General features: G+C 40.7%; 3 protein-coding genes across 4 annotated transcripts; all 3 read right to left on the bottom strand.

Moving 5' to 3' along the window:
• Positions 1-1530: 1530 nt before the first annotated feature.
• On the bottom strand, positions 1531-3599 carry LOC112561583 (galactoside 2-alpha-L-fucosyltransferase 2-like). Its single transcript, XM_025234145.1, has 3 exons — positions 3378-3599; positions 3192-3269; positions 1531-2600 (listed from the first exon to the last, which is right to left on the bottom strand). The coding sequence occupies exons 2-3, from the start codon at positions 3214-3216 to the stop codon at positions 1531-1533; spliced, it is 1095 nt and encodes a 364-aa protein (XP_025089930.1). The 5' UTR covers positions 3217-3269; positions 3378-3599.
• Positions 3600-6665: 3066 nt separating this feature from the next.
• Positions 6666-9236, bottom strand: LOC112563186. 2 transcript variants are annotated; one of them, XM_025236973.1, is made up of 3 exons: positions 9012-9236; positions 8826-8903; positions 6666-8240 (listed from the first exon to the last, which is right to left on the bottom strand). In XM_025236973.1, exons 2-3 carry the CDS (start codon positions 8848-8850, stop codon positions 7552-7554), a joined length of 714 nt encoding a protein of 237 aa, XP_025092758.1. In that variant the 5' UTR covers positions 8851-8903; positions 9012-9236; the 3' UTR covers positions 6666-7551. The 2 variants fall into 2 exon arrangements, with proteins under 2 accessions (XP_025092758.1, XP_025092759.1); XM_025236974.1 differs by having other exon boundaries at positions 9019-9236.
• A 3136-nt stretch (positions 9237-12372) lies between these two features.
• On the bottom strand, positions 12373-15305 carry LOC112563185 (galactoside 2-alpha-L-fucosyltransferase 2-like). Its single transcript, XM_025236972.1, has 3 exons — positions 14725-15305; positions 14541-14618; positions 12373-13952 (listed from the first exon to the last, which is right to left on the bottom strand). The coding sequence occupies exons 2-3, from the start codon at positions 14563-14565 to the stop codon at positions 12757-12759; spliced, it is 1221 nt and encodes a 406-aa protein (XP_025092757.1). The 5' UTR covers positions 14566-14618; positions 14725-15305; the 3' UTR covers positions 12373-12756.
• Positions 15306-17482: the final 2177 nt, after the last annotated feature.

The following is a 17482-nucleotide window of genomic DNA, read 5'->3' as shown; positions in this document are numbered from 1 at the left end:
CCAAGCTGACCCTTTGTGGCCGGTCTCTGAGAAACTCCCTCCTCATCCAGAGCACTAGGGTTGAGTTAACGTTTAGTGCTAGGAGACGTTGTAAAAGCAAGTGTGGCTGAATGGTATTAAATGCAGATGAAAAGTCCATGAATAGACTGCGGGCGTATGTACCAGTGCCATCCAGGTGGCTTGCTACCAGGTTGTAGAGAGTCAAACAGGCGTCATCTACTCCTCTTTTCGCTTTATACGCAAACTGGTAGGGGTCGAGTTGATCAGCAATGGCAGTGATTAATTGGTGGCAAACAACTCTCTCCATGCACTTAGAAAGAATAGGAGTCAAGGCCACTGGTTGGAAGTCATTTAGTTCTTTTGCATGTGACTTTTTTGGCACTGGAATAATAGTCGATGTCTTCCATAGCTTGGGAAAGAACTGACTGTTCAGGAACAGATGTGTGACCATCGGGATCAGCTGCTGGGCGCAAGACCTCAGCACCCGTCCTTTTAGACCATCTGGTCCAGGAGCTTCGAAGGGATTAATTCGGGACAGGCAAGATGTTACGGCATTCTCGTCCACTAAAATATCAGATGGTGACAGGGAAGGACAGATCAGTTCATGTTCTCCAGAAAAGTCGTGTACATCAAACCTGGCATAAAACTTGTTTAAGTCATTAGCAAGGTCTGCAGCAGCACATCCTTCATCCTGTGTTTTTGTTTTTTGTTGTGCGACCCATCATTTGGTTGAGTCCCAACCATGCCTCGCGTGCGTTCCCTTCCCTTAGTTTTGTTTCTACTTTATTCTTATATTTAGTCTTCGCAAGCCTTGTCTTCTGCCGAAATTGTTTGTTCCGATCTCTTACCTGTCCCATATCACCCTGGATAAATGCATGCTTCTTGGCAACAAGGCAAGCTTTCAGGTCTTTGGTAATCCATGGCTTATTGTTAGCAAACAGTTTGATTGTTTTCAAGTTCATCATTGAACGTTTGTAGATTTGCATCATCATAAAAATAAGAACACAAACACATTGTAGCCGGGAGGAATATTTAAGTACAAGCCATAAACAGATTTTTTCTACCTCTCTCTTAGGTAACATAGAGACTAAACTTCTTTGTTGGTTTTTACTCATTTTGTGAGAAAGTATTGTTAATCATGTAAAGCCATATTACAAAATGTTGAAGAAGATTGGACATGTTTGTGTACACAAATACGCAAGACCTAATTGCTAAATAGGGACCAGCTTCACTTCTTGATTTTGAGTTATTTAAAATATACTTTTAAATGTAGTATATTTTGAAATAAAGAAAGTACAATTTTGAGATTTAAGATCCTAAAATAGAAGAAAGTCACGACACGACGGCCACGGGTGTACCTGCAACTCACTATCAACTGCCAACATTGATGGCAATAACACTGTAGGTTACGACAAGGCAATCCAGGTTGGACAATAGTAGTCAGTTCCGTTTGGGTTGAAATGTCGCGAGAGAGGTGTACCCGGCTTCACGAAATCTCGGTAGTAGACGGTAATCCCGGGGTTCAGGAAGCTAGCCCACCACCCGTAGACCCACCGTCATGATCATGTGATCCAGTGACGCAAGAATCACCATGTCAACAGCAGGCGGCGAATTCGCCTGCAGCACAGTGACGTCACTTGTGTTTGCAAACTGTTCCTTGCACCATTTGACGTCATCCGAAGAGATAACAAACGTGACGTCACGGAACCTTTGTCTGACGTAGTCCATGGCGTGCACAAGGTATTGTACCGGAGCTGTCTTATATCCAACAAACCCTCTATCAAGGTAGTCTCCCCGTCGTACGTGGATGCCTGTCAGCGTCCGGTTGTGTTTCTGTCGGAGGCTGTCAACCACTTTGCGAGCCTGAGTCACTATAGAGTCCTTGAACTTCATCGCTTCTCGTATTTCCTCTTCGTATTCAAAGAAATATCGCCACGACTCAATGTTATGTCCGATCCTGTAATTCTTGTTTGGATCCAGCTCAATGAACCCTGGGAAAAATTTGCAACACGCGGGCTCTTGAATAAAGTTCTCTTCGCACTGGTTTGAGTATTTGACAGAATTCTCAATTATCGAAGTATTCTGCAACACATCATGTAAAGTAGACGACATGCCTAAAAAGACGGGTATCCTATTTGTTTTCAGTGCAATCCCAATAAGAGACGCATACTCAAACATCTGATTGCCCAACCTGCCTACGGCTCTTGCGCAGATCACCTTGGAACCGTTGATGCTGTCCAACGAAGCAGTCGTTGTAGTGGTGTTTGTGACAGATGGTGGAGTAGATGAACTTGGGAATTCCCAGCCTCCAGTACATGAATTTAGAGGATGCAAGAGAGTTGTCGGCTGATACAAATTTCTATCGGCTATAGACGTGTATTCTGGGTTTTCAGACTGTTGATTATCAATACTCAGGATGCTAGAAGTTGTAGGGTATCTTGTCCTCACGTTAGTGGAAGAATCATGGTCATGGTCTACTGCTCCCGACTGGATGCTCAGGTCGCTGTTGGCAAGTGTAGGAAGGAAAGAGGGCGTGAAGTCCACAACATAATGGCGTCTTACAAACACCACCAAGGCAAGAACGACGCAAAGGATTCCAACTGAAACATAAATTAATAACGGAATTAGAAAAATTGATAGAAGATGAGAAAGTTATGATGATGAAGATTATTTGAAGGCCACATACAGTGATTAACGGCGTTAGCTACTTTATGTGTGTAATAAGTAACATTTGAAGCTGATTGATCCTCTATCCCTCGTTTTGATTACTTTACAGTTGATGTATTAGATCGCTTTTTTTACTCAAAATAGTGAAGATCCTGAAAATCCTCCTCATCATCATCATCATCATCATCATCATCATCCATCCATCCATCATCCATCATCCATCAACCATCATCCATCATCCATCAACCATCATCAATCATCATCACTGCTTGTTAACATCCGTCAGTGACAGAACACGTCTTTTCTAATTTGTAGAAATAATTGATTTGTCGACATTGAAAAAAATGTGAAGAGGGTTTTTAGCATGTAGGGTTAGGACTAGGGTTATGAAGTATGTAATGTTGGTATTGGCCAGATGGCCTCCCAAAAACTAAATAAAATTATTCTCTCTCTCTCTCTCTCTCACACACACACACATGAACGACAGAGAGAAGATCAGTGGATTATTAAAAAAAGTAGCTTACCAAAATATCGTGTTTTCTTCCTCATCCTTGATAGACGTATGTTGACCACTTGAAAAATATTTCCAAACACTTGACCATCTGTAAGGAAAAAAGGAGTAGAGGAAAATACCCCCAAAGGGAGAACATAAACAAACAAATAAACAAACAAACAAACAACACAACAGATTAAGCGAAAAAAAAATTAACGGGTTATCCGCGTCGCCCGCTGCCCCCGCAATAGCCAACTGTCCAGGGTGAAATCCGGTGGTAGCACTGTCCGTCCTTAAGACAGAAACGATGATTAGACGTCAGCAGCAATGAGGAAGCCGAGGAGAGATGTCTGTGGTAACTTTTTTCAAATATCTCCACAAGACATTTTTCTCCTGCCTAAACCCACCCCAAGACTTCCTTTTATGACGACATTTCTTTTTTCTCTCGTGACGTGTTTGATTGATGACGCTTTTGTTTGATGATGAAGCACACTCGGTCACGAGCGATCCCCCCCCCCCCCAATCTATCGCCCTTCCCGTCCCCCAAATACTTTTATAAACTGATAGTGCGATCGTGAACTAACGTAGAGCACTCTGGCTCAAAGTGTATAAGTAAAAGTAAAAGAGTAAACAACAGCTGATGCAACCAAGCGAAACATATCCACAAAACACATATTTCATTATAGACTGTTTTTATAACTTCCCAACATGTTTACTTAATTAATATTGTTTTGTTTCATTTATACTACTGATCACGTTTAATCAGTAGCAATAGCTGAATTTATGAAGCATTGTAACGTTTTGTGGAAAGAGTGCAGTTATGGATGTTTGCGAGTGTGAATGTACATCTACATGTAACTACGCTCGAGGCACTCTTCTACCCTTGTGTCACACAAAAAGGTCCGGACAACGTTCAACACATTTAATGTTAAAAAAATCAACCAAAAGAGAATTAAAAAATAATGATAGTTCTGTCTATCGTCCGTAGTGAATGATATCCGAGGCAACGAGCCATTAAGATGCGTGTTTCATCTACTTATGAGCTTACAGCTCTACCTGTGCTTGTACAAAGTAGGGATTTGAACCCTGACTCCTTACAAGCATTCTGAAAGACCATGTCAACATTTTACAGACGGTTTACAAAAGTAACCAAGCTTCGTTGGTGGAAAACCTAATTTTACTTCAAGATTTTAGTTAATATCTCTCAAATTACAAGTACGGTATCACTTTTTTTTTTAGAAGAGAAATTATTGGTGTTTTTGTTTAAATTATTTTTAAAAAATACTACGATTACATTATTTTGCTTGATTTTTGTATGCTCATTCTGATGCCTTTATTTCATTATCTTACAATACAATACAATACAATACAATACAATACAATACAATACAATACAATACATCTTTATTGTCTATGTCTGGTCGTAACAGAGATAGAAATTTTCCTTTGTTGATTGGAGCTCCCACAGTCAACTAAGAAAAAGATACATAATAAACTGAAGAGATTCCGATTACATCTCATACACTCAAGCAGTTATACTCATGTTTAACCCCCTCACTCATGTGACACTTATCAGATACACTTTCTCTTCCTCTCTTACACACACACACACACATTCAGACTAGGTACATTTGTTAGACCTGTTCAAGAGTGATAGTGCGGTTGGTAAGAATGACAGTGCAAAGGCACTCTTCTTGGCGACCACTTGCTTCCATCTACGCCCGGAGGGTAGCATTTGGAAATAAGGGATGTAGTGGGTGAGAAGGGTCTGTGATAATGCTGACCGCTTTTAACCTCACAGCCCTGATGTATAGTTCATCTAAAGGTCTTTGTGGAGAACCAATGATCTTACTGGCACTCTTGACCACCCTCGTCAAACCAACTTTATCTTTGACAGAGCGAACGCCAAACCACATTGACATATTGAATGATAAGATGCTTTCAAAGAGGCTGCGATATACTAGCTCGAGGACAGGGCCACTGATACAAAAATTCCTCAATTATCTAGGCAGGAACAGGCGTTGATGTGCTCTCTCTAAAAACAACGCTGGTGTTTTCCTGAAAGGACAGTTTGCTGTCTAGCACAGTGCCGAGGTACCTAAAACTTTGCACCTGTTCTATTACCTCATTATCAATAATTATGGGGTGTGGACAGGTTGATATTTTCTTATGTCAAGGACCACTTCCTTAGCTTTGGAGACATTGAGCTCCAGGAAGTTTTCTTCAAACCATGAGTGTAATTTCTTAACCTGGAGGAAATAGCTTGTCAACGACTCCTCATCCTTGAGCCCAGCAACCAATGTCATATCGTCTGCAAACTTAATCAGTGATAGGACACAATTTGAGAATTCCGTCCTGACTTCACTAGTATAAACAGAGAACAGTATCGGGGACAAAACTCACCCCTGTGGGGTTCCGGTATTTATGATCAGAGTGTTCGAGATTGTGTCTCCCAAGCTGACCCTTTGTGGCCGGTCTCGGAGAAACTCCCTCCTCATCCAGAGCACTAGGGTTGAGTTAACGTTTAGTGCTAGGAGACGTTGTCAAAGCAAGCGTGGCTGAATGGTATTAAATGCAGATGAAAAGTCCATGAATAGACTGCGGGCGTATGCACCAGTGCCATCCAGGTGGCTTGCTACCAGGTTGTAGAGAGTCAAACAGGCGTCATCTACTCCTCTTTTCGCTTTATACGCAAACTGGTAGGGGTCAAGTTGATCAGCGATGGCAGTGATTAATTGGTGGGAAACAACTCTCTCCATGCACTTAGCAAGAATAGGAGTCAATGCCACTGGTCGGATGCCATTTAGTTCTTTGGCATGTGACTTTTTTGGCACTGGAATAATAGTCGATGTCTTCCATAGCTTGGGAAAGAACTGACTGTTCAGGAACAGGTGAAACAGATGTGTGACCATCGGGATCAGCTGCTGGGCGCAAGACCTCAGCACCCGTCCTTTTAGACCATCTGGTCCAGGAGCTTCGAAGGGATTAATTCGGGACAGGCAAGATGTTACGGCATTCTCGTCCACTAAAATATCACATGGTGACAGGGAAGGACAGATCAGTTCATGTTCTCGAGAAAAGTCGTGTACATCAAACCTGGCATAAAACTTGTTTAAGTCATTAGCAAGGTCTGCAGTAGCACATCCTTCATCCTGTGTTTTTTTTTTTTTTTTTTTTTTTTTTTTTTTTTTGTGCGACCCATCAATTGGTTGAGTCCCAACCATGCCTCGCGTGCGTTCCCTTCCCTTAGTTTTGTTTCTACTTTATTCTTATATTTAGTCTTCGCAAGCCTTGTCTTCTGCCGAAATTGTTTGTTCCGATCTCTTACCTGTCCCATATCACCCTGGATAAATGCATGCTTCTTGGCAACAAGGCAAGCTTTCAGGTCTTTGGTAATCCATGGCTTATTGTTAGCAAACAGTTTGATTGTTTTCAAGTTCATCATTGAACGTTTGTAGATTTGCATCATCATAAAAATAAGAACACAAACACATTGTAGCCGGGAGGAATATTTAAGTACAAGCCATAAACAGATTTTTCTACCTCTCTCTTTGGTAACATAAGACTAAACTTCTTTGTTGGTTTTTACTCATTTTGTGAGAAAGTATTGTTAATCATGTAAAGCCATATTACAAAATGTTGAAGAAGATTGGACATGTTTGTGTACACAAATACGCAAGACCTAATTGCTAAATAGGGACCAGCTTCACTTCTTGATTTTGAGTTATTTAAAATATACTTTTAAATGTAGTATATTTTGAAATAAAGAAAGTACAATTTTGAGATTTAAGATCCTAAAATAGAAGAAAGTCACGACACGACTGTCACGGGTGTACCTGCAACTCACTATCAACTGCCAACATTGATGGCAATAACACTGTAGGTTACGACAAGGCAATCCAGGTTGGACAATAGTAGTCAGTTCCGTTTGGGTTGAAATGTCGCGAGAGAGGTGTACCCGGCTTCACGAAATCTCGGTAGTAGACGGTAATCCCGGGGTTCAGGAAGCTAGCCCACCACCCGTAGGACCCCACCGTCATGATCATGTGATCCAGTGACGCAAGAATCATCATGTCAACAGCAGGCGGCGAATTCGCCTGCAGCACAGTGACGTCACTTGTGTTTGCAAACTGTTCCTTGCACCATTTGACGTCATCCGAAGAGATAACAAACGTGACGTCACGGAACCTTTGTCTGACGTAGTCCATGGCGTGCACAAGGTATTGTACCGGAGCTGTCTTATATCCAACAAACCCTCTATCAAGGTAGTCTCCCCGTCGTACGTGGATGCCTGTCAGCGTGCGGTTGTGTTTCTGTCGGAGGCTGTCAACCACTTTGCGAGCCTGAGTCACTATAGAGTCCTTGAACTTCATCGCTTCTCGTATTTCCTCTTAGTATTCAAAGAAATATCGCCACGACTCAATGTTATGTCCGATCCTGTAATTCTTGTTTGGATCCAGCTCAATGAACCCTGGGAAAAATTTGCAACACGCGGGCTCTTGAATAAAGTTCTCTTCGCACTGGTTTGAGTATTTGACAGAATTCTCAATTATCGAAGTATTCTGCAACACATCATGTAAAGTAGACGACATGCCTAAAAAGACGGGTATCCTATTTGTTTTCAGTGCAATCCCAATAAGAGACGCATACTCAAACATCTGATTGCCCAACCTGCCTACGGCTCTTGCGCAGATCACCTTGGAACCGTTGATGCTGTCCAACGAAGCAGTCGTTGTAGTGGTGTTTGTGACAGATGGTGGAGTAGATGAACTTGGGAATTCCCAGCCTCCAGCACATGAATTTAGAGGATATGAGAGAGAAGTCAGCTGATACAAATTTCTATCGGCTATAGACGTGTATTCTGGGTTTTCAGACTGTTGATTATCAATACTCAGGATGCTAGAAGTTGTAGGGTATCTTGTGCTCACGTTAGTGGAAGAATCATGGTCATGGTCTACTGCTCCCGACTGGATGCTCAGGTCGCTGTTGGCAAGTGTAGGAAGGAAAGAGGGCGTGAAGTCCACAACATAATGGCGTCTTACAAACACCACCAAGGCAAGAACGACGCAAAGGATTCCAACTGAAACATAAATTAATAACGGAATTAGAAAAATTGATAGAAGATGAGAAAGTTATGATGATGAAGATTATTTGAAGGCCACATACAGTGATTAACGGGCGTTAGCTACTTTATGTGTGTAATAAGTAACATTTGAAGCTGATTGATCCTCTATCCCTCGTTTTGATTACTTTACAGTTGATGTATTAGATCGCCTTTTTTTACTCAAAATAGTGAAGATCCTGAAAATCCTCATCCTCCTCATCATCATCATCATCCATCCATCCATCATCCATCATCCATCAACCATCAGCCATCATCCATCAACCATCATCAATCATCATCACTGCTTGTTAACATCCGTCAGTCGACAGAACACGTCTTTTCTAATTTGTAGAAATAATTGATTTGTCGACATTGAAAAAAATGTGAAGAGGGTTTTTAGCATGTAGGGTTAGGACTAGGGTTATGAAGTATGTAATGTTGGTATTGGCCAGATGGCCTCCCAAAAACTAAATAAAATTATTCTCTCTCTCTCTCTCTCTCACACACACACACATGAACGACAGAGAGAAGATCAGTGGATTATTAAAAAAAGTAGCTTACCAAAATATCGTGTTTTCTTCCTCATCCTTGATAGACGTATGTTGACCACTTGAAAAATATTTCCAAACACTTGACCATCTGTAAGGAAAAAAGGAGTAGAGGAAAATACCCCCAAAGGGAGAACATAAACAAACAAATAAACAAACAAACAAACAACACAACAGATTAAGCGAAAAAAAAATTAACGGGTTATCCGCGTCGCCCGCTGCCCCCGCAATAGCCAACTGTCCAGGGTGAAATCCGGTGGTAGCACTGTCCGTCCTTAAGACAGAAACGATGATTAGACGTCAGCAGCAATGAGGAAGCCGAGGAGAGATGTCTGTGGTAACTTTTTTCAAATATCTCCACAAGACATTTTTCTCCTGCCTAAACCCACCCCAAGACTTCCTTTTATGACGACATTTCTTTTTTCTCTCGTGACGTGTTTGATTGATGACGCTTTTGTTTGATGATGAAGCACACTCGGTCACGAGCGATCCCCCCCCCCAACTCTATCGCCCTTCCCGTCCCCCAAATACTTTTATAAACTGATAGTGCGATCGTGAACTAACGTAGAGCACTCTGGCTCAAAGTGTATAAGTAAAAGTAAAAGAGTAAACAACAGCTGATGCAACCAAGCGAAACATATCCACAAAACACATATTTCATTATAGACTGTTTTTATAACTTCCCAACATGTTTACTTAATTAATATTGTTTTGTTTCATTTATACTACTGATCACGTTTAATCAGTAGCAATAGCTGAATTTATGAAGCATTGTAACGTTTTGTGGAAAGAGTGCAGTTATGGATGTTTGCGAGTGTGAATGTACATCTACATGTAACTACGCTCGAGGCACTCTTCTACCCTTGTGTCACACAAAAAGGTCCGGACAACGTTCAACACATTTAATGTTAAAAAAATCAACCAAAAGAGAATTAAAAAATAATGATAGTTCTGTCTATCGTCCGTAGTGAATGATATCCGAGGCAACGAGCCATTAAGATGCGTGTTTCATCTACTTATGAGCTTACAGCTCTACCTGTGCTTGTACAAAGTAGGGATTTGAACCCTGACTCCTTACAAGCATTCTGAAAGACCATGTCAACATTTTACAGACGGTTTACAAAAGTAACCAAGCTTCGTTGGTGGAAAACCTAATTTTACTTCAAGATTTTAGTTAATATCTCTCAAATTACAAGTACGGTATCACTTTTTTTTTTAGAAGAGAAATTATTGGTGTTTTTGTTTAAATTATTTTTAAAAAATACTACGATTACATTATTTTGCTTGATTTTTGTATGCTCATTCTGATGCCTTTATTTCATTATCTTACAATACAATACAATACAATACAATACAATACAATACAATACAATACAATACAATACAATACAATACAATACAATACAATACAATACAATACAATACAATACAATACAATACAATACAATACAATACAATACAATACAATACAATACATCTTTATTGTCTATGTCTGGTCGTAACAGAGATAGAAATTTTCCTTTGTTGATTGGAGCTCCCACAGTCAACTAAGAAAAAGATACATAATAAACTGAAGAGATTCCGATTACATCTCATACACTCAAGCAGTTATACTCATGTTTAACCCCCTCACTCATGTGACACTTATCAGATACACTTTCTCTTCCTCTCTTACACACACACACACACATTCAGACTAGGTACATTTGTTAGACCTGTTCAAGAGTGATAGTGCGGTTGGTAAGAATGACAGTGCAAAGGCACTCTTCTTGGCGACCACTTGCTTCCATCTACGCCCGGAGGGTAGCATTTGGAAATAAGGGATGTAGTGGGTGAGAAGGGTCTGTGATAATGCTGACCGCTTTTAACCTCACAGCCCTGATGTGTAGCTCACCAAAAGGTCTTTGTGGAGAACCAATGATCTTACTGGCACTCTTGACCACCCTCGTCAAACCAACTTTATCTTTGACAGAGCGAACGCCAAACCACATTGACATATTGAATGATAAGATGCTTTCAAAGAGGCTGCGATATACTAACTCGAGGACAGGGCCACTGATACAAAAATTCCTCAATTATCTAGGCAGGAACAGGCGTTGATGTGCTCTCTCTAAAAACAACGCTGGTGTTTTCCTGAAAGGACAGTTTGCTGTCTAGCACAGTGCCGAGGTACCTAAAACTTTGCACCTGTTCTATTACCTCATTATCAATAATTATGGGGTGTGGACAGGTTGATATTTTCTTATGTCAAGGACCACTTCCTTAGCTTTGGAGACATTGAGCTCCAGGAAGTTTTCTTCAAACCATGAGTGTAATTTCTGAACCTGGAGGAAATAGCTTGTCAACGACTCCTCATCCTTGAGCCCAGCAACCAATGTCATATCGTCTGCAAACTTAATCAGTGATAGGACACAATTTGAGAATTCCGTCCTGACTTCACTAGTATAAACAGAGAACAGTATCGGGGACAAAACTCACCCCTGTGGGGTTCCGGTATTTATGATCAGAGTGTTCGAGATTGTGTCTCCCAAGCTGAACCTTTGTGGCCGGTCTCGGAGAAACTCCCTCCTCATCCAGAGCACTAGGGTTGAGTTAACGTTTAGTGCTAGGAGACGTTGTAAAAGCAAGCGTGGCTGAATGGTATTAAATGCAGATGAAAAGTCCATGAATAGACTGCGGGCGTATGTACCAGTGCCATCCAGGTGGCTTGCTACCAGGTTGTGGAGAGTCAAACATACGTCATCTACTCCTCTTTTCGCTTTATACGCAAACTGGTAGGGGTCGAGTTGATCAGCAATGGCAGTGATTAATTGGTGGCAAACAACTCTCTCCATGCACTTAGCAAGAATAGGAGTCAATGCCACTGGTCGGATGCCATTTAGTTCTTTGGCATGTGACTTTTTTGGCACTGGAATAATAGTCGATGTCTTCCAGAGCTTGGGAAAGAACTGACTGTTCAGGAACAGGTGAAACAGACGTGTGACGATCGGGATCAGCTGCTGGGCGCAAGACCTCAGCACCCGTCCTTTTAGACCATCTGGTCCAGGAGCTTCGAAGGGATTAATTCGGGACAGGCAAGATGTTACGGCATTCTCGTCCACTAAAATATCACATGGTGACAGGGAAGGACAGATCAGTTCATGTTCTCGAGAAAAGTCGTGTACATCAAACCTGGCATAAAACTTGTTTAAGTCATTAGCAAGGTCTGCAGCAGCACATTCTTCATCCTGTGCTTTTGTTTTTTTGTTGTGCGACCCATCAATTGGTTGAGTCCCAACCATGCCTCGCGTGCGTTCCCTTCCCTTAGTTTTGTTTCTACTTTATTCTTATATTTAGTCTTCGCAAGCCTTGTCTTCTGCCGAAATTGTTTGTTCCGATCTCTTACCTGTCCCATATCACCCTGGATAAATGCATGCTTCTTGGCAACAAGGCAAGCTTTCAGGTCTTTGGTAATCCATGGCTTATTGTTAGCAAACAGTTTGATTGTTTTCAAGTTCATTATTGATTGTTTGTAGATTTGCATCATCATAAAAATAAGAACACAAAACATTGTAGCCGGGAGGAATATTTAAGCACAAGCCATAAACAGATTTCTCTACCTCTCTCATAGGTAACATAAGACTAAACTTCTTGGTTGGTTTTTACTCATTTTGTGAGAAAGTATTGTTAATCATGTAAAGCCATATTACAAAATGTTGAAGAAGATTGGACATGTTTGTGTACACAAATACGCAAGACCTAATTGCTAAATAGGGACCAGCTTCACTTCTTGATTTTAAGTTATTTAAAATATACTTTTAAATGTAGTATATTTTGAAATAAAGAAAGTACAATTTTGAGATTTAAGATCCTAAAATACATGAAAGTCACGACACGACGGCCACGGGTGTACCCACAGCACATTCCCTATCAACTGCCAACATTGATGGCAATAACACTGTAAGTCACGACAAGGCAATCCAGGTTGGACAGTAGTAGTCAGTTCCGTTTGGGCTAAACTGTCCCGAGAGAAATGTACCCGGCTCGACAAAATCTCGGTAGTAGACGGTAATCCCGGGGTTCAGAAAACTCGCCCACCATCCGTAGGACCCCACCGTCATAATCATGTGATCCAGTGACGCAAGAATCATCATGTCAACAGCAGGCGGCGAATTCGCCTGCAGCACAGTGACGTCACTTGTGTTTGCAAACTGTTCCTTGCACCATTCGACGTCGTCCGATGAGATAACAAATGTGACGTCACGGAACCTTTGTCTGACGTAGTCCATGGCGTGCACAAGGTATTGTACTGGAGCTGTCTTATATCCAACAAACCCTATATAAAGGTAGTCTCCCCGTCGTACGTGGATGCCTGTCAGCGTGCGGTTGTGTTTCTGTCGGAGGCTGTCAACCACTTTGCTAGCCTGGGTCACTATAGAGTCCTTGAACTTCATCGCTTCTCGTATTTCCGCTTCGTATTCAAAGAAATATCGCCACGACTCAATGTAATGTCCGATCCTGTAATTCTTGTTTGGATCCAGCATAATGAACCGTGGGAAAAATTTGCAACACGCGGGCTCTTGTACAAAGTTCTCTTCGCACTGGTTTGAGTATTTGACAGAATTCTCAATGATCGAAGTATTCTGCAACACATCATGTAAAGTAGACGACATGCCTAAAAAGACGGGTGTCCTATTTGTTTTCAGTGCAATCCCAATAATAGACGCATACTCAAACATCTGATTGCCCAACCTGCCTACGTCTCTTGCGCAGATCACCTTGGAACCGTTGATGCTGTCCAACGAAGCAGTCGTTGTAGTGGTGTTTGTGACAGATGGTGGAGTAGATGAACTTGGGAACTCCCAGCCTCCAGCACATGAATTTAGAGGATATGAGAGAGAAGTCAGCTGATACAATTTTCTATCGGCTATAGACGTGTATTCTGGGTTTTCAGACTGTTGATTATTAATACTCAGGATGCTAGAAGTTGTAGGGTATCTTGTCCTCACATTAGTGGAAGAATCTTGGTCATGGTCTACTGCTCCCGACTGGATGCTCAGGTCGCTGTTGGCAAGTGGAGCAAGAAAAGAGGGCGTGAAGTCCACAACATAATGGCGTCTTACAAACACCACCAAGGCAAGAACGACGCAAAGGATTCCAACTGAAACATAAATTAATAACGGAATTAGAAAAAATTGATAGAAGATGAGGAAGTTATGATGATGATGAAGAAGATTATTTGAAGGCCACATACAGTGATTAACGGGCGTTAGCTACTTTATGTGTGTAATAAGTAACATTTGAAGGTGATTGATCCTTTATACCTCGTTTTGATTACTTTACATTTGATGTATTAGATCGCTATTTTTTACTCAAAATAGAGAAGATCCTGAAAATCATCATCGTCCTCCACCTCCTCCTCCTCATCATCATCATCATCCATCATCCATCATCAATCATCATCACTGCTTGTTAACATCCGTCAGTCGACAGAACACGTCTTTTCTAATTTGTAGAAATAATTGATTTGATAAAAATGTGAAGAGGGTTTTTAGCATGTAGGGTTAGGACTAGGGTTATGAAGTATGTAATGTTGGTATTGGCCAGATGGCCTCCCAAAAACTGAATAAAATTATTCTCTCTCTCTATCTATCTCTCTCTCTCTCTCTCTCTCTCTCTCTCTCTCTCTCTCACACACACACATGAACGACAGAGAGAAGATCAGTGGATTATTAAAAAAGTAGCTTACCAAAATATCGTTTTTTCTTCCTCATCCTTGATAGACGTATGTTGACCACTTGAAAAATATTTCCAAACACTTGACCATCTGTAAGAAAAAAAGGAGTAGTGGAAAATACCCCCAAAGGGAGAACATAAACAAACAAATAAACAAACAACACAACAGATTAAGCGGAAAAAAATTAATTGGTTACCAGCGTCGCCCGCTGCCCCCGCAATAGCCAACTGTCCAGGGTGAAATCCGGTGGTAGCACTGTCCGTCCTTAAGACAGAAAAGATGATTAGATGTCAGCAGCAATGAGGAAGCCGAGGAGAGATGTCTGTGGTAACTTTTTTCCAAATATCTCCACAAGACATTTTTCTCCTGTTCAAACCCACCGCAAGACTTCCTTTTATGACGACATTTCTTTTTTCTCTCGTGACGTGTTTGATGACGCTTTTGTTTGATGATGAAGCACACTCGGTCACGAGTAACCCCCCCCACACACACACACACACGCTCACACACACGCACACACACTCTACAGCCCTTCCCGTCCCCCACGTTACTGCCTACCCCCTCCAGCCTCTCTTGCACACCTCCACTACCAGCCTCGTCCGAAAAACAAAAACAAAAACAAATTAAAACAAATAACAACATAGCAAACAGCGCTAAAAACGGATTCCTCCTACACAAATATCTTTACATAAGAATTTAACTAAGAATGTTCGGAATAAAAACGTGAAAGTTTAATAATCATGAGCTACCAGACTAAATTCAGAACTAAAGGGAATCTCCATCCCCAGTATAGTCGCCGTTGTACACAGTCCTAATGAGAGAGCTTGAATCTCTACCTCGCTTTTATAAACTTATAGTCTTCCAGAAAATCAGCCTTTCTTTAGGCATCAGGGGATAAAGAAATATTAAAGAACACAGAATATATATGAAGTGAGAGATAGAAGAAAAGCATGTTTATCCTTTGTTTACATGTGTTCATATATTTTTTTTTTTTGGAAGAAATACTCGTATAGTCCACTCTTGATATATTTCCGAGATGTCAGGAGCAAGGAAAAGAAGTAATTTTATGCTTTGAGAAAAAATCCATTGCACGGCGGGATGAGCGTACCATGTGATAAACTGTGTTGCTAGGTTTCTGACCTGACCCCACTCCAGGGATTTGGGTTCGACTTGAGGGGTTTGGTACAAAAGTAGTTTTTTTAAAGCTTTCGTACTTCGCCTTCGGTCTAAGGGAGATAACACCGACAAAGTGCATGGAAAGGAAGAAATCTTGATTACGTCCCTGCATCGTATGCCTTTGTGTAGAGATCATCTGAAATATCTCACAAACTTGAACAGTGAGTTGTGTTTCTGGGTTTTCACAGACGCTCACATGGATTTCCAGCACACACACAGGTCTCCTGACATCATTCTAACTAAAAACACAAAAAATCTTTCTCTTGCAGTCCGTGTCTAATTTTAATTACACAATGTGCCGACAATTGAAATAAAACATATAATACACAATAAAGTAAATTAAACATTATCGCAGCTCAGTCACATTCAAGATTACACATTATAATTACCTGACACTCATATCTCATAGTAGAAGTTTTTTTCTATCAATAATTAGCGGGATCCGGAAAAGTATAGGAATATGGCACACAATGCTCATACATAATGTACTCACGACACACTTGCAGTGACTGAGGACTGATATTTCAAGCATTTAGTCCACTCGTGTGACAGCAGCATTATTTAAACCTTTTTTACCCAGAGATACAAAATTTAGATTGATGGACTGAGAAAATGGAGTAATCTGTTAATAACTATGATGTAAAAAATGTCAGCAGTTGTCTCTTTTTTCTCTCTTCTCTTTGTGACTGTTCACAACTGACGACCTTAAAAAGGTTGGTTTTTGTTTTTTTTTCGAGTGCAGTTTCTTAGACCGGCTGAGATTTGTTTCGGGTGGTGCATGTGGAAATTGTATCATCCTTGTTGTGCAAGCGATTCCAGTTCTATGAGTAGCTCTGATTCCTGAAGCCTGTTTCTGGTATGGAGATACAAGGGAGTAATCTTTAATCTTTTAATCTTTTTAATCTTTAATCTTTTTTAATCTTTCTGACAAGGTTCACACATATATCCCATGCATGTTTGGATGTAAGTGTGTGTTTGTATGTGTGAGTGACAGCTACAAATTTTCAATGCTCGCAGTCTTGGTGGAAGCATAGACTATACTTACACATTATTATGATATCATTAGCATATTTAAGCTAGAGCATACTAAATGGTCGTACACCCCTCTTCACAATTACCCTAACAAAAATTTATCAGAGTTTACTGAGAGCAAACCCATATATTTTCATATTCTCCTTTCCCGCACCAAAAAGGTTTCATGTTAAGTCTTGATTACTTATGACTGGAGGTATCCTAGGTTGAGATTTTCTATACTTCTCTGAGGCTTGACTTGTTGCAAAGCAGCATTTACCTGTCTCCCCTAACTTGGCTTACATATTTTTTAAGCTTTTAAAAATATTTTATTACTTGTCATTGCAAGAAATAATTTAATAATGCATTGTCACAGGAAATGAGCAAATGATGAAAGTTTAGGTCGATGGGAAAAGGATGACAAATCGATTACAAAATTTGACCAAACACACATATGCATACATACATTCATACATACATTACAAATGCGCGTTCTCGACTCTTCCACGACTCTTTCCACAGACATTTGATTTTTCAGGACTGATATCTTTACTCGCGGAAATTATCATAAACAGTGTTGTTATTAATTACAGTGTTATCTAGCCATTATTTACTTCATAAACTGTTCTGCATAGACAAATGTATTCACACCAAAGAATGCACACTTTACAAATAGATGACTTTTTTTATTGTTCTCGAAAGAAGATGCGGATGGAGCAGAATCTTAGACAATTTTAGCAACAAAAGAAATTTCAGCTCCAGAGTGG

This window comes from Pomacea canaliculata, linkage group LG4 (assembly GCF_003073045.1).
Source record: "Pomacea canaliculata isolate SZHN2017 linkage group LG4, ASM307304v1, whole genome shotgun sequence".
NCBI classification, from domain to species: Eukaryota; Metazoa; Mollusca; class Gastropoda; order Architaenioglossa; family Ampullariidae; genus Pomacea; species Pomacea canaliculata.
Note: the sequence above shows the minus strand (reverse complement) of the source record. Positions and strands in the feature narration are given on the sequence as shown.

What these genes read in the sequence shown, in the direction of transcription:
- LOC112561583 (XM_025234145.1), bottom strand. Translation starts at nt 3,216, where the DNA reads ATGAGGAAGAAAACACGATATTTTG. An exon ending in GAAGAAAACACGATATTTTG is followed by an intron (nt 2,601 to 3,191) that starts GTAAGCTACTTT and finishes TTTATGTTTCAG; the next exon opens with TTGGAATCCTTTGCGTCGTT.
- LOC112563186 (XM_025236973.1), bottom strand. Translation starts at nt 8,850, where the DNA reads ATGAGGAAGAAAACACGATATTTTG. An exon ending in GAAGAAAACACGATATTTTG is followed by an intron (nt 8,241 to 8,825) that starts GTAAGCTACTTT and finishes TTTATGTTTCAG; the next exon opens with TTGGAATCCTTTGCGTCGTT.
- LOC112563185 (XM_025236972.1), bottom strand. Translation starts at nt 14,565, where the DNA reads ATGAGGAAGAAAAAACGATATTTTG. An exon ending in GAAGAAAAAACGATATTTTG is followed by an intron (nt 13,953 to 14,540) that starts GTAAGCTACTTT and finishes TTTATGTTTCAG; the next exon opens with TTGGAATCCTTTGCGTCGTT.